Source organism: Bos taurus, chromosome 6 (genome assembly GCF_002263795.3).
Source record: "Bos taurus isolate L1 Dominette 01449 registration number 42190680 breed Hereford chromosome 6, ARS-UCD2.0, whole genome shotgun sequence".
NCBI lineage: Eukaryota > Metazoa > Chordata > Mammalia > Artiodactyla > Bovidae > Bos > Bos taurus.
In genome coordinates this window covers 114,525,109-114,552,656 of record NC_037333.1, presented here as the reverse complement: position 1 = coordinate 114,552,656, position 27,548 = coordinate 114,525,109, and the positions used below count along the sequence as shown (strand labels likewise).

General features: G+C 61.1%; 1 protein-coding gene across 6 annotated transcripts in view; it reads right to left on the bottom strand.

Annotated features, from left to right (window-relative positions):
• Nucleotides 1–561: 561 nt before the first annotated feature.
• Nucleotides 562–27,548, bottom strand: part of SH3TC1 (SH3 domain and tetratricopeptide repeats 1) — a 62,164-nt gene continuing 35,177 nt past the window's right edge. For 3 of the 6 annotated variants that reach the window (XM_059887834.1, XM_005208356.5, XM_059887832.1), the window contains exons 3-16: nt 25,535–25,662; nt 24,113–24,218; nt 23,289–23,435; nt 22,552–22,744; nt 20,893–20,969; nt 19,767–19,962; nt 16,875–17,008; nt 14,165–14,209; nt 10,666–12,333; nt 7,669–7,849; nt 6,104–6,377; nt 5,070–5,220; nt 3,945–4,141; nt 562–899 (exon numbers count right to left, since the gene is read on the bottom strand). In XM_059887834.1, the coding sequence (XP_059743817.1) occupies nt 678–899; nt 3,945–4,141; nt 5,070–5,220; nt 6,104–6,377; nt 7,669–7,849; nt 10,666–12,333; nt 14,165–14,209; nt 16,875–17,008; nt 19,767–19,962; nt 20,893–20,969; nt 22,552–22,744; nt 23,289–23,435; nt 24,113–24,218; nt 25,535–25,662 (3,719 nt within the window). In that variant the 3' untranslated portion in view covers nt 562–677. Of the gene's footprint in view, nt 3,480–3,944; nt 4,142–5,069; nt 5,221–6,103; nt 6,378–7,668; nt 7,850–10,665; nt 12,334–14,164; nt 14,210–16,874; nt 17,009–19,766; nt 19,963–20,892; nt 20,970–22,551; nt 22,745–23,288; nt 23,436–24,112; nt 24,219–25,534; nt 25,663–27,548 lie in introns of those variants that run through there. The other 3 variants (XM_059887831.1, XM_059887830.1, XR_009494996.1) reach the window with 3 other exon arrangements.

The window sequence follows — 27,548 nt, the reverse complement described above, 5'->3', positions numbered from 1 at the left end:
GTGGGACTGGCCAGGCTGGGCCGGAGGACACCCAGGTGGGGGAATATTTGGAATCCCTTCTCCTGTCTCCGTGACAGACGAGGGGCAGAGATGTTTGGGGTAGGTCCCTGCCCTCAGGTCCTAACGGGGCACATGATGTGAGGCAGCCTGGCAGGCTGGCGCAGGGGTGAGTGCACTGGCCTCTGGCTCTCTGCCCCTTCCTACCTGCTGTGCGACTGCGGGCAACGCACCTAACCTCTGTGTGCCTCCGTTTCTTCAGCCGTTCATCAGGAGACAAACAGTCCTGACCTCGAAGTGTGCTTCGAGCATTCCAAGCAGAGAGGCCCCAGCGCTGGACACTCGGTGAGGGTATAGGGGAGGGAGAAGGTGCCCAGGGAACCCCACGACCCGCAGCTGACCGGCTGGGGGGACCTGGCCTGGGACGGCTGGACCCCCAGTCCTACCCGCCCACACCCGAGGATGGGGTGCAGCAGCGGAACGGCCCCCCGGGGACGGGGCCTGATCCCCGCACACTCCCCAGGAGGCAGTCCCGGGACGGGGGAGCCTGGGGACTCCAGAGGGCTCTCTACAAAAACACATTTATTGCTGCTTTCCCCTTGACTGCATGCGTCCCTTTCCCAGGAAGCCAGCCCCTGAGACCCTGGGCCAGCCGGGGGCCATGCCTGCAAGCACTGGGCTCAGGACGGGGGCCCGGGGGCCAGGCGGCCCCGGCGGACGCTGAGCTCCGTGGCGAAGGTCCGCGCCTTCTGGTAGAAGAACAGGGACGTCTCGCGGTCGAGCAGGGAGTGGTGGTAGATGGAGGCCAGGCGCGCGCACAGCTTCATCTGGGCCCGCTTGCTGCCCAGGCCCATGGCCGCCGCCAGCGCCAGCTGGTAGTACCCGGCCGCGTCCAGCGGGTCCTGGAGGCAGATGGCAAGTCAACCGAGGGGACAGCACCGCACCAGGGAAGGGGACCTCGGGGGAGCTTCTCCCTGGGCTAGGCCCCCAGGCCAGGGCAGCTCCAGGGCTGGCCTGCAACAGCGCTCCAGGCGGGCAGGACACTTGCTCGCCCCAGACGGGCCAGCTTTGGCGCCTCTGGACGGGCCCTGCGTGTTTCTCCCAGGGAGGAGCCCCCTGTTCCTCCCAGGGCTGCCTGAGACCGACCGGGCATCTACAGGGGCCTGGACTGCTGTCCCGGTGGCCCTGGGACCCCTGGTCCCTGCTCCCCGCCTTGACCCTGGAGCCGGGGCCTCGGACCTTGTAGGACCTGGTCCCCTCCTCCTGGAAGCCTCTTTCCTGATCACCCCCGGGGCCTCTGGAAGATAATCCGTGGCTTCCCCTTGGGCTGAGCTGAGTGAGGTCTGGGAGGCTGGGGTCTGAGAGGTCCCTGCAGGGCCATGTGGCCCAGGGTGGCCTGGCTTGACCCCTGCAGCCCAGATCCACGCTAATGCCAACATGCCCGGCCTTTTGCACCAGGCCCGGTGCAAAGCGGCTCACAGGTGTCACCTCTCAGAATATCCCGCCACCCTGAGGGGGCGTGACACCCCCCCCCCTCCACCCCCGCAGGACATGGGCTCCCAGTTCAGACGCATCTTTGCCCTGGACGCACCATCCCCAGGCTGGGGTGTCCCACGTCCCCTCACCCCTGCCAACTCTGCCTCCCACCCCAGTCTCCACGTCTCCCCTGGAGGTCCCCCGAGGGCCGGCACTAAGCCCAAGCCTGCCCGTCCCCTCCTGCTCACAGGGGCTCCCCAGGACAGAGGACAAAGTCGCCAGCCTTGGTTCGTCACTGACCCTCACACAGAGCAAGGACCCAGAGGACAACGGAAGCAGGCATGTGGAGCAGTCACTGTCCCCTGGCCAGGCAGGGGGACCCTGTGTGTGTGTGTGTGTGTGTGTGTGTGTGTGTGTGTGCACGCTGCGGGGAGAGGGCAGGGAGCCAAACACAGCTGACTCTGGGCAACAGCACCCACCAGGTGCGACTGGCCTGAAGCACAGGGAAGCTTGGCAGCTTGTGGGAGCCTGGGAAGCACCTCACTCAGCCTGGGGTGGGAGCGGAGGGCTTCCTGGAGGAGGCGGCATCCCAACTAAATGGAAGGAACTGGCCAGAGTGGGTGGCAGAGGGGGCGGCGTGTGTATTCCTGTGCACGTGTGCACATGTGTGTAGAAGCTAGTGGGTGGCAGGTCCAGGATTCACACCCACGTCTTTCCTCGTCCAAGTCTTGCTCCTTCTGCTATGACACAACACGCACGGGCTAGATAGTCGGTCGGTGAAGATGCCCCAGCAGCCCCCACCTCCAGGGCAGAGCCCCCAGGCCCCCCTTTCTGCACAGGGCCGCAGGGTCCCCATCACTGAAGCTACAGCCCACTGCCCCTCATTCTGCCCTAATCAGCTGCCCATGCCTAGCCTAGTCCCCTCCCTGCCCTGTGGGGGCACCAGCTCCTGCTGCAGCAAAGCAGTTGAAGAGCGAACCACACAAATCCTGAGCAGCTCGGGGCCTGGGTCTCGGGGGGAGGGCTCAGCTGCAGGGGTCACCACTGCCCACGGAATCCCCCAGCACTGGACACAGCAGTGGCTGTAGGGATGACTTATGGCCAGCAGGTGGCGCCAGTGCACAGTCAGGCCCGCCTAGTCAGGGGGCTGGGGGCTACCCGTGGGCAGTAGGGGGTCTTCCAGGGCCGCTCCAGCTCCTAGCTGCCGCTAGTTGGGGAGGGGGACGGGGAGAACTCAGCCCCTGGCTGGGGCACCCTCACTTCTCAACCCACACAGATCAGGGATGCCGTGCAGAGGCAGGGCTAGATCCAGAGTAGGGGTGATGTCTGCCTGTATGGGGAGGGGGGAGGGGCAATAAGGAGACATCCCCAGGCCCTTGTCTCATCCACCGCAGGATTCACAGACGAATGGAAAAGTGGCCCCAGCTCCCACCACTGCAGCTCTGACAGGGCAGGGGCTCAGCCAGGGTGCTGGGTGTTCCTGCTGTAAATCCTGGGGCAAGTCACGCCCCATCCCAGCCCCGGTTTCCCTCTCTGTGCAGTGAGATGATAAAGAGGACACGCCCTCTCCCCCAATCCAGGTGATATGAGGATTCCAGGAAGGAGGAAAGGGAAGCCTCCTTTCCTTTCCACAGACTGGCAGCCTTCCTGCAGGAGGTGTCAGGGTGTGGGCTGTGCCTTGCACCCTGAAAATGAAAGTGTTAGTTGCAACCCCGTGGGCTGCCAGCCCGCCAGGCGGCTCTGTCCGTGAGGATCCTCCAGGCAAGAATACCGGAGTGGGTTGCCATGCCCTCCTCCAGGGGATCTTCCCGACCCAGGGATCGAACCCGAATCTCCTATTGTCTCCTGCACTGGCAGGCGGTTCTTTCCCGCTAGCGCCACCCGGGAAGCCCACCTTGCAACATGGTCTCTGGGAATAATGGAGCCATTTCCCCTGTGGCTCAGCTGGTGAAGAAGCCGCCTGCCACGCGGAGACCCGGGCTTGATCCCTGGATTGGGAAGATCCCCTGGTGAAGGGAAAGACACCCACTCCAGTATTCTGGCCTGGAGTAGTTCAGGGGATCCCAAAGAACTGGAAAGGACTGTTATTTCACGTTCTCACTTTCACTTTCCCCCACCCTAGGAAGGTCTTTATCCACCTCCTACATTTTTTGTGGCTCACTCCTGGTGGACAGTCAAGACCCAGCCTTGCAGTCACCCCATCCAGAAGCCGCCTGCCACCCAACTACACTCATTTTGCCCTTTACCCAGTGGCAGCTTCCCCCACCGACCCTGAGCTCTTGAGGGCAAGGCCTGACCCGCCTGGAAGCAAGGACGGTGTCCACTGTCCTCGCCAGCAGCTCACAGCGGGGCCCAGAGCTCTGGGGAGACCCCCAGGACTCGAGGAAAAGGACCGCGATGCCTCCCTCGCACCAAGAGCCGGGCTACGGCCCCCACGCCCCACACCCAGCCCTGCCCGCACCCCTCTCAACCTTGAGGTCGTAGAAGATGATGTTGCCAAGTGCCAGGTACACCTTCACATAGTACAGGGTCTCCTCGTCGAACTCCAGCGGTGAGGTGCAGAGCGACAGCGCCTTGAGGTAGAAGTGCTCGGCCAGCTCGCCGTGGCCCAGCCGGTGGTGCAGGGCGGCCAGCCGGTGGCAGGCCACCCGCTGGTTCAGCTGGTCCCCTGGGGATGCCGAGGGGGCGGATGCCGTCTCACAGCCCCGGCCAGTCCCCTCCCACCCCCAGACCGACGTCCCATTCGTGCTAAGTTGCTTCAGTTGGGTCCGACTCTGCGGCCCCAGGGACTGCAGCCCACCAGGCTCCTCTGTCCACGGGATCCTCCAGGCAGGGAGACTGGAGTGGGCTGCCATGCCCTCCTTTTCCCGTCTTTAAGGGGCACCTCTTGATGCCCGCTCTCCTGGCACCTCGGGGATGTGGCAAAGTCGTGGAGCAGGACACCCCCCAGCCCAGGCCTGCACAGAGTCCCCTGGACGGGGAGCTTTGCTTACTGTTCTGACTGGGAGAACGCAGAAGCCCTGCAGTTTGTGCCCCGGCAGACACGACCTTGGGCCTCCCTGCTGTATCCTCAGCCGCCCTCCACCCCATCCTTGGTGGGAAGTCACCAGATGACGCTGCCTGCAAAATCCTCCCCCTTCCAGGGTGAGCTCTGCAGGTGAAGGCCCCCCAGGGGCCCACCTACTGTGTGCTCGGCCCTGTCGGGCTCCTTGCCTCGGGGAAGACAGACGGCCTAGAAGAGCCGGGCATGGAGGGACAGGCCCCCGGAGAGGAGGACGGGTTTTGGCCGGCAGAGAGCAGTGGGGCCCGGGGCCAGCGAGGAGGGGAGGCCTGGAGGGCACAGCGGGCAGAAAGGCACCGGGCGGCCCTGCCTGGCGGGTCCCTGAATGTCCGTGGTGCAGGGCGCCCCGGCCGGCCCCCTGGCCAGCAAGGTAGGGGCAGGGCGGGGGCACAGAGCTGACGATGCTCAGGCGGGGCGGGACAGGTTCTCAGCAGCCTGGCCCGGGGCGGGGGAGAGGAGCCTGCGGCCCCGGGGAACTCAGGCCCTGCCCAGACCTCAGGGGTGGGGGGCCCTCGGGGCGGGGTGTGGGGCTCACCCAGGGTGAGGCTGAGTGCCAGGGCCGTGTGGGCGAACTCCAGGCCCTCCTGGGGCGCCTCCGTCTCAGCCAGCAGCGCGGACAGCTTGTTGCACAGCCGCAGCTCGGCCTCCCGGCTCCCCGTGGACACCGCCAGGGGCAGTGCCCGGTCCTGAGGGGACAGAGGCAGGTCAGGCCTCCTCCTCCCACAACAGGCAGCCAGGCCCGTGCCGTCCTGAGGGCCCCCAGTTCTGCCCCCATGAACCCCCTGGAGCCTCGCGTGCTAGGTTGCTTCAGGCATGTCTGACTCTTTTGTGGCTCCCTGGACTGTAGCCCGCCAGGCTCCTCTGTCCATGGGATTCTCCAGGCGAGAATACTGGAGTGGGTTGCCGTGCCCTCCTCCAGGGGATCCTCCTGGCCCAGGGAGTGAACCCGCGTCTCCTACGTCTCCTGCACTGGCACTGGGAGGCGGGTGCGGTACCACTAACGCCACCTGGGAAACCCTCGCCTCCACCCCACACCATCAGCCCGCAGCAGTGTGCCAGACCCGGGGCCCTGGGGCGTGAGCAAGGGGTGTGAGCCTTGCCCGTCAGGCTACACTGCACGCCCTTAGACCAGCCTTGCTCCTCCTGGGTGCAGGGGGCCTGGCCAGAGGGTCCAACATGCCCTGGGCACCAAAGAGGCTGCTTTGATCTGTACCCTGGGGCCCAGCCTCATGCGAGCTGGTCAGACAGAGGCGGAGACGCCTCCCTCCCCAGGAGGCACGTGCAGACGTGAGCCCGGGTCCGGCGGCCCTGCATCTGCTGCGCTGTGTGCCCTTGGACCTGCCCCTGCGCCTCTCTGAGCTGCTTTCCTGCTCTGTAGAATGCGGGCAGGCCCTGCCTCACAGGGTTGTGTGGCTCTGTCCCGCCCAAGGCTGGGGCTGGGGGTTGGGATGGTCCCTGACCAAGCCACCCGGAAGCTAAGCCTGTGTACGAGGTGGGGAGGTCCTGCCCCCCAGGAGGGTCGCCCCTGAAGCCCACTCGCCTGGACCCACGGGGCGCGGCGGCGCTCACCCGGTAGAATGACACCGCTTTCTCGCGATCCCAGGTCCCGTTGAAGAAGATGTCTCCAGCCTCCTCGAAGAGCTGCAGCCCCAGGCCGGGGTCCCCCGTGTACAGGGCGGCGTTCTGCGCCGCCTGGATGTACAGGTCCACCAGCTCGCTCTGCCGTAGCACGTAGTAGATCTTCCCCGCCTGCAACCAGGCGTGCGCCTCCTTGTCCTTCTTCAGCAGGTCGATGAAAACCCCCAGGCTGCGCTTGGTGTACTCCAGGGCGGACCTGTAGGCTCTGGGGTTAGATAGAGGTGGGTGCTCAGAGCCGGCCTCCCGGGCCGGCCGCCCCCCTGCGTGGAGGGGACCGGGCTCTTCCTGGGGGCCCGTCTGGCCACCCTGGACCTGGGGCATCAGGGGGCCAGAGCCTGCGTGTCCAGGCTGACTGGAGACCAGGGCAACACACGGCCCTCGTCCTGCAAAGGTGAGGAGGTCTTCGGGAGGGAAGCAGGTGGCCGTGGGGCCTTAAGGAGTGAGCGATTCGTCTCTGCCCCACCTCCACACACACAGGCCCACGTCACCTCCAGACACAGCAGGGATCATGGCCCCTGGACAGAAATGTAGAGCCCATCCAGGCCAGGGGTTCTGACACGGATGGAGCATCAGAACCACCCAGGGGGCTGGTTAGACACAGATGGCAGGGCCTGGCTCTCGGAGCTGCTGGCTCAGGAGGTCCAGGCTGAGGCCTGCCACGCGTGTGTGCTCAGTCGTGTCCCGCTTTTTGTAAACCTGTGGACTGTAGCCCTCCAGGCTCCTCTGTCCACGGAATTCTCCAGGCAAGAATATCGGAGTGGGTTGCCATGCCCTTCTCCAGGGGATCTTCCTGACCCAGGGATCAAACCTGCGTCTCTTGCATCTCCTGCACTGGGAAGCGGGTTCTTTACCGCTGAGCCCCCTGGGAAGCCTAGCAATGCACATCTCCAACCAGCACCCAGGTGAGGGGGACCTGCTGACTCCGGGACCCCACTTGGAGGAGCCTTGGCCAAGGTTGTGGGCCCATTGGTCCTGCTGTGAAACTGAAGCCCCAGGGTAAGAGGCGTCCCTCCTGAGTCCCAGGGAATCCAGCCCCTTCTCTGCTCTCAAGGAGCCCCCACGCTGGATGGGGTGTTATGGGACTCCACCAGCCTGTGAGCTGTGTGGTCCAGCCATCTGTTCCCCACCCCCGGTCAGGACGCTCTGGGTGGGCTTCACAGGTGACCCCAAAACCCTGCTCCGGGGAAGCAAGCGGGGCAGTCACTGTCTCCTGTGGACTAGGACCCTCCAGGCACACACGGTCCCTGTCCTCACACGTGAGGGGACAAACGAGACCAGACTACGTGGCCTAACGCTGGGCCAGCGGGAGAACACTCAGGGCAGGCTGGGGCCAGCTTCCAGAAGCTACCACGGCAGGGAGGATGACTCAGAAACACATGCTTCACCCCCGCCCTTGGGGACAAGACAGAGCTTGCTGGCTCGGCGCCCGCCGCCACAAGGACAGAGGGCTGTCCTGGGACGGCGTCCGCACCCTCCCGCCCGGGGCCGGCCCTCACCGCTCGGTGCCCAGGGACAGGTAGAGCTGGCTAATGGTCTCCAGGAGCTGCCCCTCCAGCACCTTGTCGTTCACTCTGCGGGCCAGCGAGAGCTGGAACTCGTGGTAGACGACGCAGCGGGCCTCGTTGGGCACAACCGCGCTGTAGAAGTGGCAGAGCCGCTGGACGGCGAGCAGCTGGCCTGGCGGGAGACGGAGGGAGAGGCCCTGTCAGGCTCTGCAGCGGCCTTCGAGGGGCTGCGGCCCCTGCGGCGTGCCCGCCTCTGTGAGCTGGGGTCGCTCCATGTGGGGACAGGCTGGGTGTCCGGCTCGAGGTCACACAGCCGGCCAGCAGCCGTGACGGGGCCAGGCAGGGCACGTCACAGGTGCTCGAGGGACAGTGCTGGTCACTGGAGAACTCCCAGGCTGGGTGGTCCCGACTGGGCTCCCCTGATGGACCGGGACATGTTTCTGCTTCACAAAGCTCCTCCCAGACAGACAGGGGCTGCATGCGAGCATGCTCAGCTGCTCAGTCGTGTCCGACTCTTTGCAGCCCCGACAAGGCAGACAGGTAAGCTGAGTCCAAAGCTGGAGCAAAAGACATGCGGTGGAGACGGGATTCAAATCCGGCTCCTGCATTCCACAGTCGATGCTCCTCCGTGAAGCCGGGCTCCAAGCCCACAGCCTTACTCGCCTGTTCTAAAGCCAGAGGAATGGAAACAACTGGGAACTTACACTACTGAAAATGACCCGGCAGTGAACAAGCCAAGAGAAGACCTGATGACACCACAAACCAACCAGACCTAACAGAGCGCAGAGCACACCCCCAACGACAGCAGAACACAACATCCTCCACGTGCCCATGGGACATTCTCCAGGACAGACTAGAGGCTGCCTCTCAGAACCATCTTCAGTAAGCATAAAAGGGTCAAAAGCATACGAGGCATATCTTCCAGGAGCAATGAATGAAGTAAGAAATCAGTAACACAAAGGAGTTTGGAATATTCACGTATCTGTAGAAATGAATAGCACATTCCTAAATCACTGGGCTTCCCTTGTTGCTCAGTCGGTAAAGAATCTGCCTGCAACACAGAGACCCGGGTTTGACTCCTGGGTCGGAAGGATCCCCTGGAGAAGGAAATGGCAACCCACTCCGGTATTCTTGCCTGGAGAATCCCATGGACAGAGGAGCCTGGCAGGCTACAGTCCATGGGGTTGGTCGCAAGAGTCAGACACGACTGAGCATCACCACCAAATCACCAGTGGGTCAAAGAGGGAAACTGGGGACTTCCTTGGTGGTCCAGTGGTTAAGATTCTGCACTCCCAATGCAGGGGACCTGGGTTCAATCCTTGGTCAGGGATCTAAAGCCTGCACGCTCCAACTAAGATTTTGTATGCTGCAACCAAGACCGGCTCAATCAAATAGCTAAGTATTTTAGAAGATAAACAACCAAAAACGAATAAAAATTTCAAATAAAAAACCTAAAGTTCACCCTTAAGAAACTAGAAAAAGTTAACTCGACCCAAGGCAAGCAAACGAAAGGAAAAATCAAAGTTCAAGAGGAGACGATAAAATAGTAAAGTAGAGAATGGAAACATAGACAACAGTGAAACCAATGACAGTTCTTTGAAAAGGTTAACAAAAGTGACAAAATTTTAGCCAGACTGACCAAGCAAAGAAAGGAGGTAGCCGGAGAGGACTAAAATCAGGAGGGATACATGGGACATCACCACGGATCTCACGGAAAAAAAGGGGAAGCTGTGAGCGACCGTACACCAACAAATGAGCCGACCTCGATGAAAGGGACAAACTGAGAAAGACACAAACCAGTGAAACGCACTGAAAACGGAACCAGCGCAAGGACTGGGTGACCCGGGGTCAGCACTGCCCTCAGTCCCCTCCCTGCTCCATATGGCGGAGGGGCAGACCCCCTGACCCCCGGAGGACCTCCTGGGTCCCCCAGCTTTGCACTCCCAAGTCTGAATCCCCTAGTGCCTGGGCTGGGGGCGTGGGGGTCACAGAAGTTTTCTGAGAGGCCAGCGGGGGCCAAGTGCCCTTGGTGACCATGGCCCGCACCTGCCCAAGGCTGCAGGGCAGGTTGGGGGACCCAGCTCCTGGCCCCTCCTGGAGGTCCAGGGGATCCCCCTTCCAGCCTCACTGAGCAGAAACTACATCCCTCAGTAGCACCCCAGTGCTCTCAGGAAAATGCCAAACCACAGCCTGAGGTCTGGGGCCCCTGCCTAGCTTCCCACCTGAGGCTCTCACCTTCATCACCTGAGCCACTCCGAACTTGGCACCACCCCGCAGGGCCCAGTCGCTCACCCCAGGGCCTTTGCACAGGCTGCTGCGCCTCCTGCCAGGCCCCCTCCGTACTTGGCTAAATTCTTCTCTTCCCTTGGGTCCCAGACTAAACAGCCGGCCCCCTACCAGCTAGGGCCTGGAGCCGCCCCACCATCAAGCTGAGTGCCTGCTTCTGGGGCTCTCGTGACCTGAGCATCTGTGTCCTGTGGCTTGGCCGCCAGCCCCCAGTGAGGACCACCTGGGCGTGTTTGCTGGTGGAGCCCCGCCCATCGCCTGCCACTCGCAGCAGCTTCCCCGCACGCTCTGGGCCTGGGGAGGTGCCTGGTGTGCCCGGCTGTTGGGAGATGCTAAGGATACAGCGCCAGCAGAGCACCCGGTATGCGAAGCCCACATGGCCGCTTTGGCTTGGCTGCCCCCCTGCCTGGCCTGGGCTGTGTCCGGGGTCACCCACTGCCTGTCTGCCCGAGACTGCCAGGATTCCCGGCCTCGGGACTTTCAGTGCAGAAAGCAGGATGGTCCCAGGCAACCCGGGATGAGCTGGTTGCCATGGTGACATCTGGCCCAGCACGGGGCACCTCAAAGCACCCGCTGGTTCCCAACACTCGGCATTCTCGGTGGAGAAGCGACCGCTTGCCTCCGATTTGCACCCCCCAGGACGCTCTGAACAGAAGTGCAAAGAGCCCTTGCTCCCCAGGCAGCCCCCTGCCCAACACTCACTCTCCCAATGGTCCATCTCCACAGCAACCAGGAAGGCCCACTCGTAGTAGCACTTGGCCTGCCGGGCGAGCGCCCTGCGGGTGCACAGGTCCCCCAGCCGCAGCAGCACCCGGGTGAAGTCCGGGCTGCCCTCCCTGCTGGGCAGCCGCGAGAAGAGCTTCACGGCCTCCAGGAGGTAGTGCTGGGCCAGCCCGCCAGCGCCGGCCTGCAGACACAGGGCCCCGAAGTTGGCCAGGACCACCGCCTCGTTCTGCGGGCGGCTCAGGCGCCGGGCCACCCTCAGGGCGCGGTAGTAGCTCTCGGCCGCCCGCCGGGTCCTGCCGGTTCTTTTCAGTGCAATGGCCATCATGTTGGTGATCAGACCCTCTTGGTCTGGGGTGGCCACCGCGGCCTCCAGGAGGGACTCCAGGATGCCCAGGGCTGCCGGGCTCTGCCTGTGAAGGACATGCAGCCAGGCCAGGGCCACCAGGCGGTCCACGACGGTGCAGCCGCCCAGCCGGGCATCTGTCTCCACGGCCTGAGCCATGAAGGCGATGGCCCTGCCCTGCCACCCATGCTGGCTGTACAGCTGGGCCAGGCTGGCGTAGACAGGGCCATGTAGGGCCTGCCCGGACCCAGAGGCCAGGGTGGCCAGTGCCCGCCGGAGGTAGTGAGCAAGCTGGGCAGGCAGGAGGGGGAGCCGCGGGCTGTTCTGCAGGACCAGGGCCGCGCTCCGGAGCGCGCTGCCCAGCGAGCCCTGTGCCCGCAGCGAGGCCACCCTGATGCAGCTCAGCGCCAGGTGCGGCAAGCACCTTTGGCTGTAGATGCTTGCCAGCAGCAGGTAGCAGTCCATGGGCCAGGAGGTGCCCGGGGTCCCCGCTGCCTCGGGGAGCAGCAGCAGCAGCCTCTCCAGGAAGGGCATGGCCTCCTCCGGCTGCTTGAGGCGGGCGTGGTGCTTGGCCAGCAAGAAACAGGCCCGGGCCTCGGCCTGCGGGCTGCGGCTGCTGATGGCCCTCCGCAGGGCCAGGGTCAGGAGGCTGGAATCAGCCTCGGAGCTGCCGACGTGGCCGGGCGTCCCCAGGAGCAGGGCCAAGGCCTTGGGCACCACCTGTGCGCACTTCTCCTTGTTCTTCTGCCGCAGGTGGACTGAGGCCAGGCTGGTGTACACAGCCGCCACCAGGACCAGGTCCCCGAAGCGGCCCCCGAGCACCCCCAGGGCTTCCTCGAAGTACACGCGGGCCTGGGACAGCTTCAGCTGCCGCACACACAGCCGTCCCAGCAGGAAGCAGAGCCTGGCCAGGGCCATGGGCAGCCCAGCTTTTTTGGCCACCCCACGGGCCTCAGCCAGCCGCCTGACCAGCTCCTCCTCGTCGGTGAAGCCGCCGAACACGCTGCTCAGCGTGGGTGGGGAGAGGTCGTACAGGCCCTGGAAACCAGCCTGGAATCCCGGTGAGTCCAGGAACAGCAGCTGAGAGCCCAGGGCCTCTGGGTCGGCCCAGTCATCTCCTGTGTCCAGGCAGAAGAAGGGCTCCTCGGTGTCTGGCAGGCTTGCACCACTGGATGCCCTGTGGACACCGGGGGACCCTGGTTCCTCGGGGCAGCCCCGGCAGGACTTGCATTGTTTTAGAACATTCTTCACAGTCTGCAGGATCTCCTGTGGCTCTGGGTTCAGGCAAGGTGGGGACATTTCTGCAAATGACCAAAATGCCCGGATGGGTGAGAGTGGGATCTGAGTCCAGGCAGGGCGGGGGCGTCTCTCTCCTGGCTGCAGCGTCCCTGTTGCCTCCCCCATAAGGCTTCCCTGGGCATCTGAGGTTGCCGTGGGCTGCTGGGCACACTGCAGGGCTCTAGGGGTGACTTTCCGGGAGGACATGGAGGAGGTTAGCCAAGCTTCTACCAACTAACATGCCTCACCGTAGTCCTCTCCTCTCGGCCACGTGCCGGAACCCAAGACATCAAGCTGTAGCCAACCAGAGCTACTGACCAGCGTGAGCTCCAAAGTGCCCTCAGAACTGACAGTGGAGTCAGCATCCACCTGCGCGGCCCTAGCACGGGGGCCCCTCTGATGGGAACCCCGGGGTCCTGCTCGTCTGGGCTGGTTTGGGAATCAGGTTACTAAAGGGTTAAAACAAGGGCTGAAGAGTCTGGGGACAGGAGCTGCCCACGCCTGCCCTGCCCGCCGAGGGCCTGTTGGCCTTGGATGGACTCAGCACCTGGAGGCATGTCCAGCCTTGAGGAGCAAACAAGCTACGTTTCCTGTTGGGAAAACATGGGCTTTGAAGGGGAATTTAGAAGGAAAGAAGCAGGAGGTAAAGACTCTTCTGTTTCAAGTTCAGTTGTAAAGTGTGTTCAAAGCTATTAGTTGGTAAAGGCTAGGAATTAGAAAAAAAAAACAAACAAATACGGTTGAGCAGCAAATGTACAACTCGACCGTGTACTTGATTGGCTAAGAAACGCCCGCGTCTGTTGGAGGGGTGTGGTCTGCCCGGGGGGGTCTTCCTGCATTATCCCTGTTACCCTGCCCCTGACAGCTGAGGTCCTCCCCAAGGCAGCCTGCAGAAATCTGGGGAGCGGGGAGGGCCCCGGGATAGCCCTGGGACCCAGGGGCTGCTTCCAGCCCCCCTCCAAGGGGCCCTTCCGTGTTTGTGTGTGGATGGATCCCATTCCCAGGAAATCTCAAAGGGTCCTCGGCTTGTGCGTCCCCAGGCTGTCCCTGAAGCAGACCGTCTGCTGTGGCGGAGCTGCAGGCGTGGGAAAGAGCACGTCCTCCAGGGACTTTTCCAACGTAAGGTCCAAGGTAGCGCCCTCTCCACCCCCTGCACCCCTCCAAGCAGCTCACGGGGAAAGTCAGCTGCTCTGGGTTAAATGAAAGAAACCCAGGGACTTCCTGGTGGTCCAGTGGCTAAGTCTCGGCATTCCAAACACAGGGGGCCTGGGTTTGCTCCCTGGTCAGGGAACGAGCTCCCACAAGCCCCAACTAAGAGTTTGCAAGCTGCACCTAAAACCTGGTGCAGCCAGAAAAAGAGAGAAAGAAAGAAACCCAGAGTCAGGCCTAAGCTCACCCCTTATGGCTCAGAATCCGCCTGCAGTGCGGGAGGCCTGGGTTCAATCCCTGGGTTCAGAAGATCCCCTGGAGAAGGGAAAGGTTCCCCACTCCAGTAATCTGGCCTGGAGAATCCCATGGACTGTATAGTCCATGGGATCGCAAAGAGCCGGACGTGACTGAATGACTTTTTCACTTTCGGGCAATGGCGGGGATGTGCTTCTTTGCTGGGGACAGTGAAGGAGGCCAGGCTATGGGCCGGGCAGTGGAGAGGTCACCCCATCTACACTGGGGGCAGTGCAGGGCGGTGGGCACAGTGATGGGGGGAGCCTCACCTCCGCTTCACCCAACCTCCCCCCAAGGCCAGACTGCATGTCACCAGCCCTTCCCCATAGAGGAGTGAGGTCCGTGGCCCGCGCCACCCCGAGGCCCAGCCCCACGCCCCAAGGGCTCCCAGGCCATGTGGGAAGGACGTACCTTGTTCCTCCTGCTGCTGCTGCGTCTCAGCTTCTTCTGATGTGTCTGAAAAGTCAGAGAGAAGGCCGGCATGACCCTGGGACCAGCGCCTTCTGGGTTGGGGCCAAGTCGGGGGGCAGCTGTAGGACAGTAACAACCCTGACACCAGCGCTGAGCGGGGACACAGTCCGGCCCGGGGCGGGGGGTGTCAGCCAAGAAGCCGTGTCTTCCAGGATGCACCCCCTGCCCCTGCAGGCTCCACCCCTGCTAAGAGGCGGCCTCCCCCTGCTGCCCACTCTCTGGGAGTAGGGGGTGCGCCCCCCACTGCCGCAGGCTCGCCCCGGGGCTGGGCGGCAGAGCTGGGCTTGCACCCCCTCACCCTGCCGCCGGTGCTCCCCTGCGCCCCAGTTCCCACCTCCTGGAAACGGGCTGAGTCTGACTGCCCGCCCGGCTGCCACGGAGACCAAGTGAGAGAAAGCGCTGCGTAAAGACAGGGGAGTGTGAAGTGCTGCCAACTGTGCAGCGTCCGGCGGAGAGGACCCCACCGCAGCAAACGAGGCTCCCCACGCAGCTCCCTAAGCAGGGAAGAAACCATGGGCCAGGCTGGCTGAGGGCTGATCCGCCGAGGCCTCAGTTCTCATTTGACTTGTATGCGGAGTGCGTCACGCGAAACGCTGGGCTGGGGGACTCACAAGCTGGAATCAAGATGGCCGGAAATATCAGCAACCTCAGTATGCAGATAGTACCACTCTAACGGCAGAAAGTGAAGAGGAACTAAAGAGCCTCTTGATGAGGGTGAAAGAGGAGAGTGAAAAAGCTGGCTTAGAACTCAACATTCAAAAAACGAAGATCATAGCCTCCAGTCCAAATACTTCGTGGCAAATAGAATAGGAAAAAGTGGAAACAGTGACAGACTTTATTTTCTTGGGCTCCAAAATCACTGCAGATGGTGACTGCAGCCATGAAATTAAAAGACGCTCGCTCCTTGAAAGAAAAGCAATGGCAACCTAGACAGCATATTAAAAAGCAGAGACATTAGTTTGCCGACAAAGATCGATCTAGGCAAAGCGATGGTTTTCCCAGTGGTCATGTATGGATGTGAGAGCTGGACCGTAAAGAAGGCTGAGCGCCAAAGAATTAATGCTTTTGAATTGTGGTGCTGCCGAAAACTCTTGAGAGTCCTTTGGACAGCAAGGAGATCAAACTAGTCAATCCTAAAGGAAATCAACCCTGACTATTCATTGGAAGGACTGATGATGAAGCTGGAACTCCAATACTTTGGCCACTTGATGTGAAGAGCCGACTCATTGGAAAAGACACTGATGCTGGAAAGCTTGAGGGCAGGAGGAGAAGGGGACGACAGAGGATGAGATGGTTGGATGGCATCACCGACTCGATGGACGTGGGTTTGTGCAAACTCAGGGTGATAGTGAAGGAAGGGAAGCCTGGCGTGCTGCAGTCCGTGGGGTCACAGAGTCAGACACGACAGCGACTGGACAACAACAGCAAAGGAAGAGAAACCCAGTAGTGTAAACCTAACGTTGGTGAGAAAACGCTTATAACACGTGTCAGCAGGCAAGCAGGAAAGACACGCACGAACACATGCTTGTGTGTGTGTACATACATGTGTATACGTGCACAAGTGTGGGTGTGTAGGTACATGTGTGAGTGCACGTGTATTCACATGAGCGTGTACATGTGGACACATACAGGTGTGTAGGTGTGTGTGTGTTTGGGTGTGTCTGTGTGTACTTATGTGAGTATGCATGCGTATGTGTACGCATATCTGTGGGGATGTGTGCATTTATTTCCCTCCTGCAGGAGGAACAGATGAGCTGAAACGCTGCATCCCCAGGGCCCGGGGAGTGGCGGGTAGGCCTGTCCCGCACCGTCCCCTCTGCCCGTGACCTCCAGCTGTGGCTGCCGACACACCCCCTCTCTCTACTGTTCGTACCACAGTCCCAGGCCCTCCTGCTCCCGCAGCCCCAGCGGAGCAGACGGTCTTAGGCTGGTGCCTAGAGTCAGTGGAGAAGCAGCTCAACTGAGACCCGTCCCCGGGGCAGCTGGGAGGCTCAGGCCCCACTTTCCTGAATCGCCCAGCCCCTTATCCTGCTCCTTCTCTCTGTCTCTCCTGTTACCCCGCCACCTGCCCTGAAGGCAGTGCCAGCATCTGTCTGGCCACCTGTAAGTGTCCAGGGGCTGGCATTCAATACTGTGAATGATGGAGGAGGCGGAAGATTCCTTAAAGGCAGCAGGGTGGGGTTGTCGCCGCAAACAGTGGACGAAGCCGGAGCCGTGCCGCCCTCTGCAGAGTGGACAGTCCAGCCTCGCCACAGAGCAGTGCAGGCGGAACAGGGCTGAGGGGTGTCAGCCGGGGGCAAGCTCTGCACCCTTCATGGCCTTTCGGGGAATCTGACCTAAGAAAACTGTTCTCACAGGCTGTAGGGCACTTCCCTGTGGCTCAGACAGTAAAGAATCTGCCTGCAGTGCGAGAGACCCAAGTTCCATCCCCGGGCCAGGAAGATCCCCTAGAGGGGGAATGGCCACCCACTCCAGTGTTCTCGCCTGGAGAATCCCACGGACAGAGGGGCTGGCGGGCTGCAGTCCGTGGGGTCACAGAGTCAGACACGACTGAGTGACCAAACACACAAGGAGCAGCCCCCTGCAAGTCCTGAGAGGTCCCCGGGGCCATCCTGAGGGCGGGAGGGGCGCCCCGTGTCCCCCCACATACCCAGTCTGTACATGGTGCAGACATTCGTGCTGGACGTCCTTCTCAGCAGCTGCCTGGCCTCCTCCTCAGAAAAGTGTCCTTCACGGCTAAAGAAAGACCTTTCCTCTTCACTGAGAAAAATCACGTTTTCCAAGCTGGAAAAAATCAAGTGCGTGTTAGATCGCACATTTCCAAGTACACATTTCACATGGAGACCCCTTTCCCTCCCTCACTTGGCAGACAATCCCTGTCCAGTGATGAAGACATGAAGATACAAACAAGATAGATCCCGCCCTCGAGGATGCCTCCTCGGGCCAGAGGCAGACACCCAGGAGCAGGCAGGGCTGTGACAGATGCAGCTGATCACAGTTTCTGGAAGGGGTGCTCCTGAGCAGCCTTCAAAACCCCACCGTAAATGCCCCTTCCCCTGTGAGGCAGGCCATGGCAGCTGCGGGCAGACTCAACCCCTCCACTCTGCAATCTCTCACAACTCCTTACACAGCACGGTACAGAGCACACGTGTACTCAGAGAAGTCAGGCAGAGGAAAAAAGGAAGGAACAAGGGAGGGAGGGAGCGGGGGAGGCAACTTCTGCTTATAGAACTAAATTAACAGCAAAATATGAAGCTTCCACATGTACTTCGAAACTTAAGAGGGAGCTATTACGAGAAGTTAAAGAAACCCTTAGGGTAGATTACGACACGTTGGACATAATAAGCCTGTATTCCTCAAAAAAAGTCAGTGTCCTAAAGGACAAAGAGACCGAGGAACTGTCTCAGATCAAGGAGATGAGACTCGAGAGACAGACAAGTGATAATACGGGGTCTGGAATTCTCTTTGGCTAAAGAGGGGATCACCGGAAAATCAGCAGGCTCTAAGATCTGCAGAAACAGTTCTATCAGTGTCAGCGTCCTGATGTGGACAATTGTGCTGCGGTCATGCGAGCGATGTCCTGGTTTCAGGAAACACACTGCATTATTTAGGGATAAAGGAACATTGTGTTTGCAACTGATTCCCAGAGAATTTAGAAGAAAAAAAATGAAGTAAAAAACAAACAGGAGAAAGTAGGCGCCATAACATGTTATCATTTGGGCAAACCAGGTGAGGGATGCAGAGGAATTTACATTCTTTTCACAACTTTTCCTTAAGCCTGAAATTACGACGAAATAAAAGAAATAAAGAATAGCCACCAGAATGTTCATTAAACAAAAGGTGGAAGGCCCAGATCTGGCACAGGAAAGGCGTTTAGAAAGTACTCGCTGAGAAAATGAGAGGTTGTCGGGGCTTCTCTGGCTGTAAATGGGACCACTGGCACGGGGCCCCATCAACCTTCTGGGTTAAGGGAGGGCAACAGGCCGGCTCAGACCCACAGCAGGTGCAGCGCAGACCCTTGGAAGCTCAGGACACGTTCAAGTCACACGGGGCCCAGCCGTCTGTTGAGACGTTGCGGTCTCCCCAGAGACGGTGGCAACCATCTGGACCGAGGGCACCCAAGCAGTGTTTCACAGAACACCGGCTGATGCGGTTGGTCTGGAGGTCAGAGAAGTGTGAAAAACACACGTCAACAGGAGAAGGAAGTTTCATGCTCTGGGTGCCTTGCTCGTGCTGGGAGTTCCACCAACCAGGGCATGTGGAAAGCCCGTCGGTGCTGGTGAAGTTTGAGATGAAGCCTTGGGGGCAGCACGCTTTGGGGAACGAAGGTCTGGTTTCTACTGTCAGCATCGGAGCCCAGCCCAGCTTCAACCTGCTTCTGATGAGCGGGCGGAAGAGGCTCTGGAGCAGACAGACCCTTGAGTTAGGGAGCACAGCAACTGGTAGGACATGTGACGGCAGAGTGGCAACCGAGACTTGGTCTTGGAGGCACAGGTTTGTCTGAGGTGCCAGACAAGAATGAAACAGGATATCAGGGCTGATGGGGCGCTAGGGACAAACATCTCATGATGGACCCAGGGCAGCTGCTGGCCCAATAACAAGTCTTTTCTACACACTGACTCCTGGGTACTGACGTCTTAACAAAAGGCCAAGAACATACCTACGCCGCTGACCACTCTCTAAAGGTCGCCTCCCTCCGCCCCTGTGCTGCCCAGGGCCAGGTGGTGGGGACCTGGAGGCGACTGGACAGGCCTGGCTCAGAATTCCCCAGATGGGGTGGGGAGGCTTGCACGAGGAAGGAAGCACAGCCAGGAAGGGTGCCGCCCCCGCCCACCCCCCAGGGATGGCAGACAGGACTAGGGGCCAGCGGGCGGTCAGAGCAGTGGCCTCTGAAATGCGGGTCAGCAAGGCCTGGGGCTCAGGGGGCCTTGAAGGTCAGATCCAGAGCTTCAAAGGGCTTTATGAAGGAGAGTGGAGGGTGTACTCGGTTGAATAGTGTCCCCCCCACTCCCAAATCCATGTCTACCTGGACCCTCAGAAGGTAACCTTATTTGGAAATAAGACCTTTTTAGACAGGATTTAGTCAAGGATGCTGGTGTGAAGAGATGATCCTGGGTTATCCTTGTGAGAAACAGGAGACAGGACTCAAGCATGAAAAGACAGAGGCGGGGTGAGGGGGGTGATGCGGCCACAGGCCCAGGGCCGCCCGGAGCCGCAGGAGCTGGGGGAGGCGGGGAGGGTCCCCCCGGGCCCCGAGGGGCAGGAACGCTGCCAGCACTGTGATTTTCACGTCTGGCCTCCAGTCCTTGTTTCAAGCCCTCGACTTTGTGCCACTGGCCCCGCAGCCCCGGGACACCCGTTCCCGTGGACACCTGTGTGTCGGGGCAGCCCAGCCGCCCTTGGGGGAAGGGCAGGAGAGGGTCCAGACAGGAAGCAGAAGTCAGGCCCCGGGGACAGCGGGGTGGCCCCGGGCCGGGCCCAGCCCCAGGGACAGAGGTGAGGGTGATGAGGAGGAGGAAGGGGCAGGCCCTCAGCCACTCACTCAGACGCCTGGCCCTGCACATTGATGAGGCTCGTCCGCACAAACCCGACCTGGCCGGAGGCTGTGTGCCGGCCCAGGCACCAGGGCAGGCCGGGCACCTGAGCGCCCAGGATCTCGATGCGGTCACCGCTTCGGAAGGTCATCTCTTCGGGCCCTGAGCCCTGGCAGTCCGCTACGGCCAAGGCCGGGCCCATGGCTGCAGGAAGGAGGCCACACATGGTCAGTGCGGGGAGGCAGGACCAGGAGGGGCCTGGGTGGGCCAACAGGTGGCCCTTGAGCACACCGTTGGTGTCCCTGGCCAGGGAGCTTGCGGCTCTGCTGAGGACTGACCGAGCGCCCGGCCAGGGTCGTGAGACTGCAGGGCTGGGTGTCCACGCGGTCCTGGGAGGTGGTGCCTTATCCCTACCCTGAGCACGAGAAACCGAGGCCTGGAGACGTTGATCAACTTGGCCCAGGGCCCACTCGGGGCAAACCCAGCGGAAAATGTTCACTTAACAGGCCCACAGGCCATGCAGACACCAGTCAGTCTGGGTCAGATCAAACGCACTGGGCCTGATGGTGGCTCAGATGGTAAAGAATCCGCCTGCAATACAGGAGACCCGGGTTCGATCCCTGTGTTGAGAAGACCCCCCTGGAGGTGGGCACGGCTACCCACTCTAGTATTCTTGCCTGGAGAATCCCATGGACAGAGGAGACTGGTGGACTACAGTTCATGGGATCACAAAGAGTCAGACACAATTGAATGACTAACACACAAAGGGGCCAGGCTGTTTTTTCGGAAGAAGACCCCCGCCCACCCCACCCCCATGGTCTGAGGGTCCTCCGAGGGGTCTGACGCGGCACTGGCAAGAAAGCAGAGGCCTCGGAGGTGCTGGTGGAACGGGGCGTTACTCGGTAGAGGCAGAGCAACCGGGCACCCTGGCCTGGCCTCCCTGGGCGCTGTGTGAGTCTGGGCCAGCCAGTGGACCTCTCTGAGCCTCCTTATTGTCTCAGGAACTGGAGAGGACCCGAGCTACCTTTCCTGGCTTGGGGAGGACTCAGGGGAGCCAGAAGCTTCTGGAATGCAAGCGCCCGCCCGCCTCAGCCCCCTCTTCCCCAGGGGAGGAGGACCAGCAGAAGCACTTACCCATCAGCTGGACGTCCGGCGCCACGGGTCCACCCAGGGGGTCGTTGACAGAGTCCTTGGGCACCCTGAGAGCCCACCTGGAGTGGGATGAGAGGGGGTTTCAGATCCGGGGCAGGTTAGAACCGTGTGCAGACCGCACAGGTCACAGCCACAGGGGCCTGAGCAAAGTCCACCGCTTACTCCTACTGCACGGACACCGTCCCCGGCACACACACCCACACCCACACCACCTCACACACACACACACTCACAACACACACACACACACACACACACACACCACCCCCCACACACACACACTCACCAAACACACACACCTACACACACCCACACCCACACCACCTCACACACACACACACACGCACCACCCATACACACACACACCACCTTACACACCCACACACATACCACACACACACACACACACACCACCTCACACACACATGCACACACTCACCAAACACACACCCACACACACCACAAGCACATACACACACACCAAACACACACACACACACACCACACACACACACCTACCCACCCCCCCCACAAACACCTCACACACCCACACACACACACACACATACCTGCACACTGACACACCACACACTTACACACTCACCAAACACATGTACACCCACCCACACACAGACACACACACACAGACACACATACACACACACATAGCCACCACACACATACACTCACCAAACACACACACACGCACATTCATACCCACACACACATACACAGACACCACACACACACACACACACGCACCCACCCACACACAGACACACACACACACAGACACACACACACACACACACAGTGTGTGGCCTACAGGCCCAGGTGCCTCCTGCCCTCCCACAGGCTGGCATCCTCACAGACCTCCCTCCATCATCTATGGACTGTCTCACTGAAAACAAGGAGATCTAGTTTCTCTCTTCACTTTGGCTGCCAGGAAGCTCAAGGCAAGTCTACGCCCACTTCAGCACATGAACAGGAGCCTGCACACTACCTGTCCCTGCCTTCCCCAGGCTTTCGCTGCTTTGGTTCTTATCTGCATAGATCCCTGCTGCTGCTGCTAAGTCGCTTCAGTTGTGTCCGACTCTGTGCGACCCCAGAGATGGCAGCCCACCAGGCTCCCCCGTCCCTGGGATTCTCCAGGCAAGAACACTGGAGTGGGTTGCCATTTCCTTCTCCAATGCATGAAAGTGGAAGTGAAGTCGCTCAGTTGTGTCCGACTCTTAGCGACCCCATGGACTGCAGCCCACCAGGCTCCTCCGTCCATGGGATTTTCCAGGCAAGAGTACTGGAGCGGGGTGCCATCGCCTCATGGGCACAGGCTGTGTGGCTCCCTCAAAAGCTTTCCGGAATGAGCCAGAACACGAAGCCAGAACCCCAGGCTGCACATCCCCGGCCGTCTCATTCCAGAGCAGTCCTGCTGGGGAGGTGTCCCTGTCCTGTTGTGCCGGTGACCGCCCGAGGCCACACGCTGAAAACAGCGGAAGGCGTGGAGGCCGTGCCTGCCTGGGGCTCACACTGGTCCCCACCCACCCTCCTTGGCCGACGATGGGCCCCGGCCTGGGGCAGTTTCCACGAAGCCTGCCGGCAGCGGGACCCGCAGGAGGCAGAGAAACAAAGGTCGATACCTACTGATGGAATGGAATCAAGGGCTCCGGAGCGGCCGCCGCTGCCCCCTCCGCCTCCGAGGATGTGCCGGGACTCGGGGCTGGAGAGTCCACTGCTGTGGCCGCGTCTGCCTGAGGACCCCTCGGAGGCCGCCTGAAGGGCTGGGGGCCGTTCCTCACTCTCACGTGGTGGTCAGGACACAGGACGAAGAAAGGCCCTTCAAAGCGGCAGAGGGCGGTCATGCAGGCAGCTGGACACCAGGGGCAGCACCTGCTGGGCACCCCTAGCCCCAGTTTCTGCACCACACAATGACTCTAGAGGCCCAGGACCAGGGCCGGGAGGCTGGACCCAGGCTGGCATCCTGCATCTGCCTGGACTTGGCCAGGAGGAGCCCGGCTCAGCCTCAACTTCTCTGGGAGTCGACTGGGCTGTGAGGGGGCCAGGTGCATGATCCCGAGGACCCCTCCAGCTTGGATCCCCCCATCACTCCCCAGCAAGTCAGGCTGCAGCCGGCCTCCTCCCGTCCTCTCTGTGGCCGGGAAGCACTGTCTGCTAACACCCTGCTCGCGGCAGCCTTGGATCTCGACTGTGAGACCCCTGGAGTACTCAGAGCAACAGCCAGCCCAGGAACTTGGGGTCGCTGGCAAAAGCCCCTTTCCTGTTATTTCTTTGGGGGCTTTCCCTGCCCAACGTCCCCTCAGTGTCCGCTCCTCCAGGGCCCTCCCGGACCAGTGGGGAGCCACCGATGTCATGTAGCTCACCTTCCTGGACGAGGAGGCTCTCGTATGCCAGCCTCAAGGCTTCCGCATCCACCTGGACCCGGACGGCTGTCTCCTGGTCCTCGTCGGGCTCGAGCAGCCAGAAGGCCTGGTCCATGAGCAGGTTCTCCAGGCAGTGATGAGTGAAGCCTAGGGGAGCAGACAGCCCTGGTCACCGGCGGGCTCTGGGTGTATGCAGAGACGCCCTCACGGTCCAGCGCTGGCCGAGCCCTGCACCAACCAGGGCCTGGGGACCAGCCCACTCTGCCCTTGGGGACTCACGGTACTGTCCACTACCCGAGTCGGGCCACGAGGCTGACCCTCCAGGCTGTGAGAGGACCAGCCGTGACCGTGGAGGACTTCTCTGGACTCGTTACGTCCTCTAGGACCGTCAGTCTCCTCCTCTGTGACTTGGAACAGAGTGTTCAAGGAGACCAGGACATGGCAGGTGGGCACAGCCCTGCTCTGGGGGCACAAGGCACCGTCACTCTGAGTCTCACTTCTCAGCCCTCAGGGGGGATGGAGCAGCAAGCTTCCCAAGGAGAGGTGCCTAGCCAGTCAAAGCCTTGCTTTGAACAGGAGAAGTTTTGGAAAGAAGGCACACGGGCTGAGGCTGGCGCGGCTTTCCTCTCTGTGCTCAACTAGGGAGAGCTCGGCTGCCCTGGAAGCCACGCTCAGCCCTGCCCATCGCATCGATCCTCACCAAGGACAGGTGACCGTGGAGAGCTGTCATGAATGCACCTAGTCTTAAGGCCCAACTGGGAACATAAAGGGCTTATTGCGTGCCGGGGTCCCCAGAACCCTTTCTGGGAGGGTCACTGCTTTACCGAGAGCGTGGTAGGTGGAAAACTTCCAGATTTCTTCAAACGTCTTAAACGTCACCACCAGCCGATCCTGGTCACTGTGGATGGACAGCAGCCTGGCCGACAGCTCCTTCCAGGGAAGACACAGACGTGAGACCAGTCCCGGAGGCTTTGGGGGGTCTGCCCATCCGCAGGAACGTTTCACGGGAGTGACCTTGGCAGGGATGGGGGGGTCTGCCCATCAGCAGACATGTTTCACGGGAGTGACCTTGGCAGGGATCGGGGTGGGGGGCGGGGGGGCGGGGAAGCACAGCTGGCTCCTTTAAAGCCAAGCTGCTCCTCTCCTGCTCTCAGACCAGCTGTGGCTCCCCAGTGCCATGCCGAGCCTTCCCAGAGCTGGCAGCCTCCATGCCCCCTCCGTGACTCAAGGGCCTGCCTCACGCCCTGCACACCAATGACACCAGGGTCTCCTCCGCTCAGCTCTGCACAGCCCCAGCCTCGCCTCCCGTCCCCTCCCACAGCAGCAACTCCGGCTCCAATCCTAAACCCAGTGTCCCCTCTCCTGACAACTGTCCCATGAACCCTCCTGGTGGTGCCGGGACCTTCAAAGTAGCACCAGCCGAGAATCAGGGAGCATGGGTTAGATTTCTGGTTGGGGAACCAAGATCCCACATGCCGCAGGGTAACGAAGCCTGCCAGCCGTGGGCACACAAACACAGCTAGAGAAGCCTGCGGCCCCAGTGAAGACCCCGGACAGACACAGAAAGGCAAACAGCACCCGCTGGCGCTGCCCAGGGGAGAGGCGGCGCTATTCTCGTCTCCACTGGGGTTCAGAGATGAGGCCCCGCCCTTAAACAGCCACCGAGCCCTGGCATCCCAGGGGTATCACCCCCACCCCCCGCTGTCGAGCACCGTGCTGGGGGCACCCTGCTTGCCGTCCGCTGACCCTCACGGCAGCTCCGTGGGGTCATACTTCTAAGCATCCCAGTAAGTGGCTGAGGAGGCTGCATTCACAGAGGCCAGGGGGCGTCAGCCAAGGCCGGGCCGGGCTGAGTGCACGGTCAGACTCGGAAAACTGAGTCCCAGAGAAGCTGAGGCTGAGCCAGGCTCCTTCTGAGCAAGTCCAGGCAGATGCAGGACTCCAGCCCGGGTCCAGCCTTCCAGCCCGGGTCTCTGTGTGGGTGCAGAAACTGGGGCTGGGGGGACCCCAGCAGGTGCTGCCCCTGTGTCCAGCCGCCTGCATGACCACCCTCTCCCGCTTTGAAGGGCCTTTCTTCGTCCTGTGTCCCGACCACCACGTGAGAGTGAGGAACGGGCCTCTCAGCCCGAAGTCTCCGGACCTCCTAGGCCCACCGCCTTCTTCTCCAAGCTGTCCTCCTCCTCCCCGTTCGCAAGTGTGGATCCCACGCCCCTTCCCCCACCCAGGACCCCAGGAGCCAGACTCACCCCGAGGGTGCGGGCCACCTCGCAGCTCTCGTTCTCCAGCAGGCGGAGCTGGCCCCGCAGGGCCTGTTGCAGGTTGGGGTCGGGCAGCCCGCTCTTCCGCCTCACCGCCAGCAGCTGCAAGGTCAGATCTGGAAGCGCGGGGCAGATCAAGGTGGGCGGAGTGCCGTGGGGTGCTCCCCTGCCCCCGCCAGCCCCCGCCGCAAACCGGGGGAGCCGGCTTCACACCCCACGTGTACCGCCTGGGGAAACTTCGCAGGCGGCCTGTTTCCCGTGAGGCCAGTTCCTTTCCTTGTAAATGAGTCACGTGCTGCCCACAATGTACACAGACGGGAGGAAGTGGACTGTGTCATTGCCCCAGGGCAGGACAGCATCTGTCTGGCCTTCAGCAAATGGCCCCCAAGTCACCGTGACCTCCAGCCCCGATCTCTCCCCAGCCCGAGCTCCAAGGGGGCACCTGACCTCTGGGAAACACCCCACCAGCACCCTCTGGCCCCCACCTCATCCTTTCTTCACCAGCTCCAGAAGGGCCGTAGTCCCAGCCCTGCTCGGACCAGCAACACCTGTCTCCATCACCCCCCACGTCAGCCCAGCAGCCAGCCCCACGGATCCACCTGCAAAGCCAGGCTGAACCCGGCACACGCACCCACCATGGCCCTGCCCCTTCGGTCTGCCGGGGCAGTGTCTGGGCCCTGGCCCTTGCTCCAGACGGTCCTCTGGTCCGCAGAAGCCAGAGGGTCCCCTCATGACCACGTCTGGCTTATGGCACACCCTGGCTGTCAGCCCCCTGGGCAGTGCCAGCCCCTAGAAATTTCTACAGCAATGGTCATGCCTACTCTCTATAGTGTCCCACAGCGGCCACCAGCCACACGGGCCCCTGAGCTCTTGAAATGTGGACAGTGTCATCAAGGAACCGGAGTCTTCCTTTTATTTATTATTAAAAAGCAGAGACATTACTTTGCCAACAAAAGTCCATCTAGTGAAGACTATGGTTTTTCCAGTAGTCATGTATGGATGTGAGAGTTGGACTATAAAGGAAGCTGAGCACCGAAGAACTGATGCTTTTAAACTGTGGTGTAGGAGAAGACTCCAGAGTCCCTTGGACTGCAAGGAGATCCAACCAGTCTATCCTAAAGGAAATCAGTCCTGAATATTCATTGGAAGGACTGATGCTGAAGCTGAAGCTCCAACACCTTGGCCACCTGATGTAAAGAACCGACTCATTGGAAAAGACCCTGATGCTGGGAAAGATTGAAGGCAGGAGAAGGGGATGACAGAGGATGAGATGGTTGGATGGCATCACCGACTCGATGGACATGAGTCTGAATAAACTGCAGGTGTTGGTGATGGACAGGGAGGCCTGGCGTGCTATGGTCCATGGGGTCGCAAAGAGTCGGACACGACTGAGCGACTGAACTGAACTGAACTGATGTTCAGTTTAAGCGTGCCCGCACCCGGCTACTGTATTAGACAGCACAGCAGTAGTGGTTTTCCATTTCAGGAAGAATAAAATGCAAATCCTTTCCATCTTCTCAGGCACAGCCTGGAGCCACCTGCCATTCTCCCACCCACTGTCAGCCTGGGGTCTTCTCTCTGCTGCTGTGAGACATCCAGCTGCTACTGCTAAGTCGCTTCAGTCGTGTCCGACTCTGTGCGACCCCATAGACGGCAGCCCACCAGGCCCCCCCCTCCTTGGGATTCTCCAGGCAAGAGACGTCCAGGCATCCCCCCTAACCCCACGCCACCCACCCCACCCCAGGGCCTTTGCATTCTCCATACCTTCCCCTGAGGCACTCTCCCAGACCAACGCCCGCCCGGCTGGCTGCTGTAGGACCCCATCTCGGCTCAAATGGCCCCTGCCCACCGCTACCCAGTCCCCCCAAGGCTCCAAAGCTGGGGAGATAAGGGGAGGGAGGAGAGGGGAGAGAGGTGGTGGAGGGAAGAGCCCTTGGACTAAGCCTTGCACCTGCCTTGGAAATTTCCAGACCCCCCCACACCCCCAGCAGGAGACTCTGGG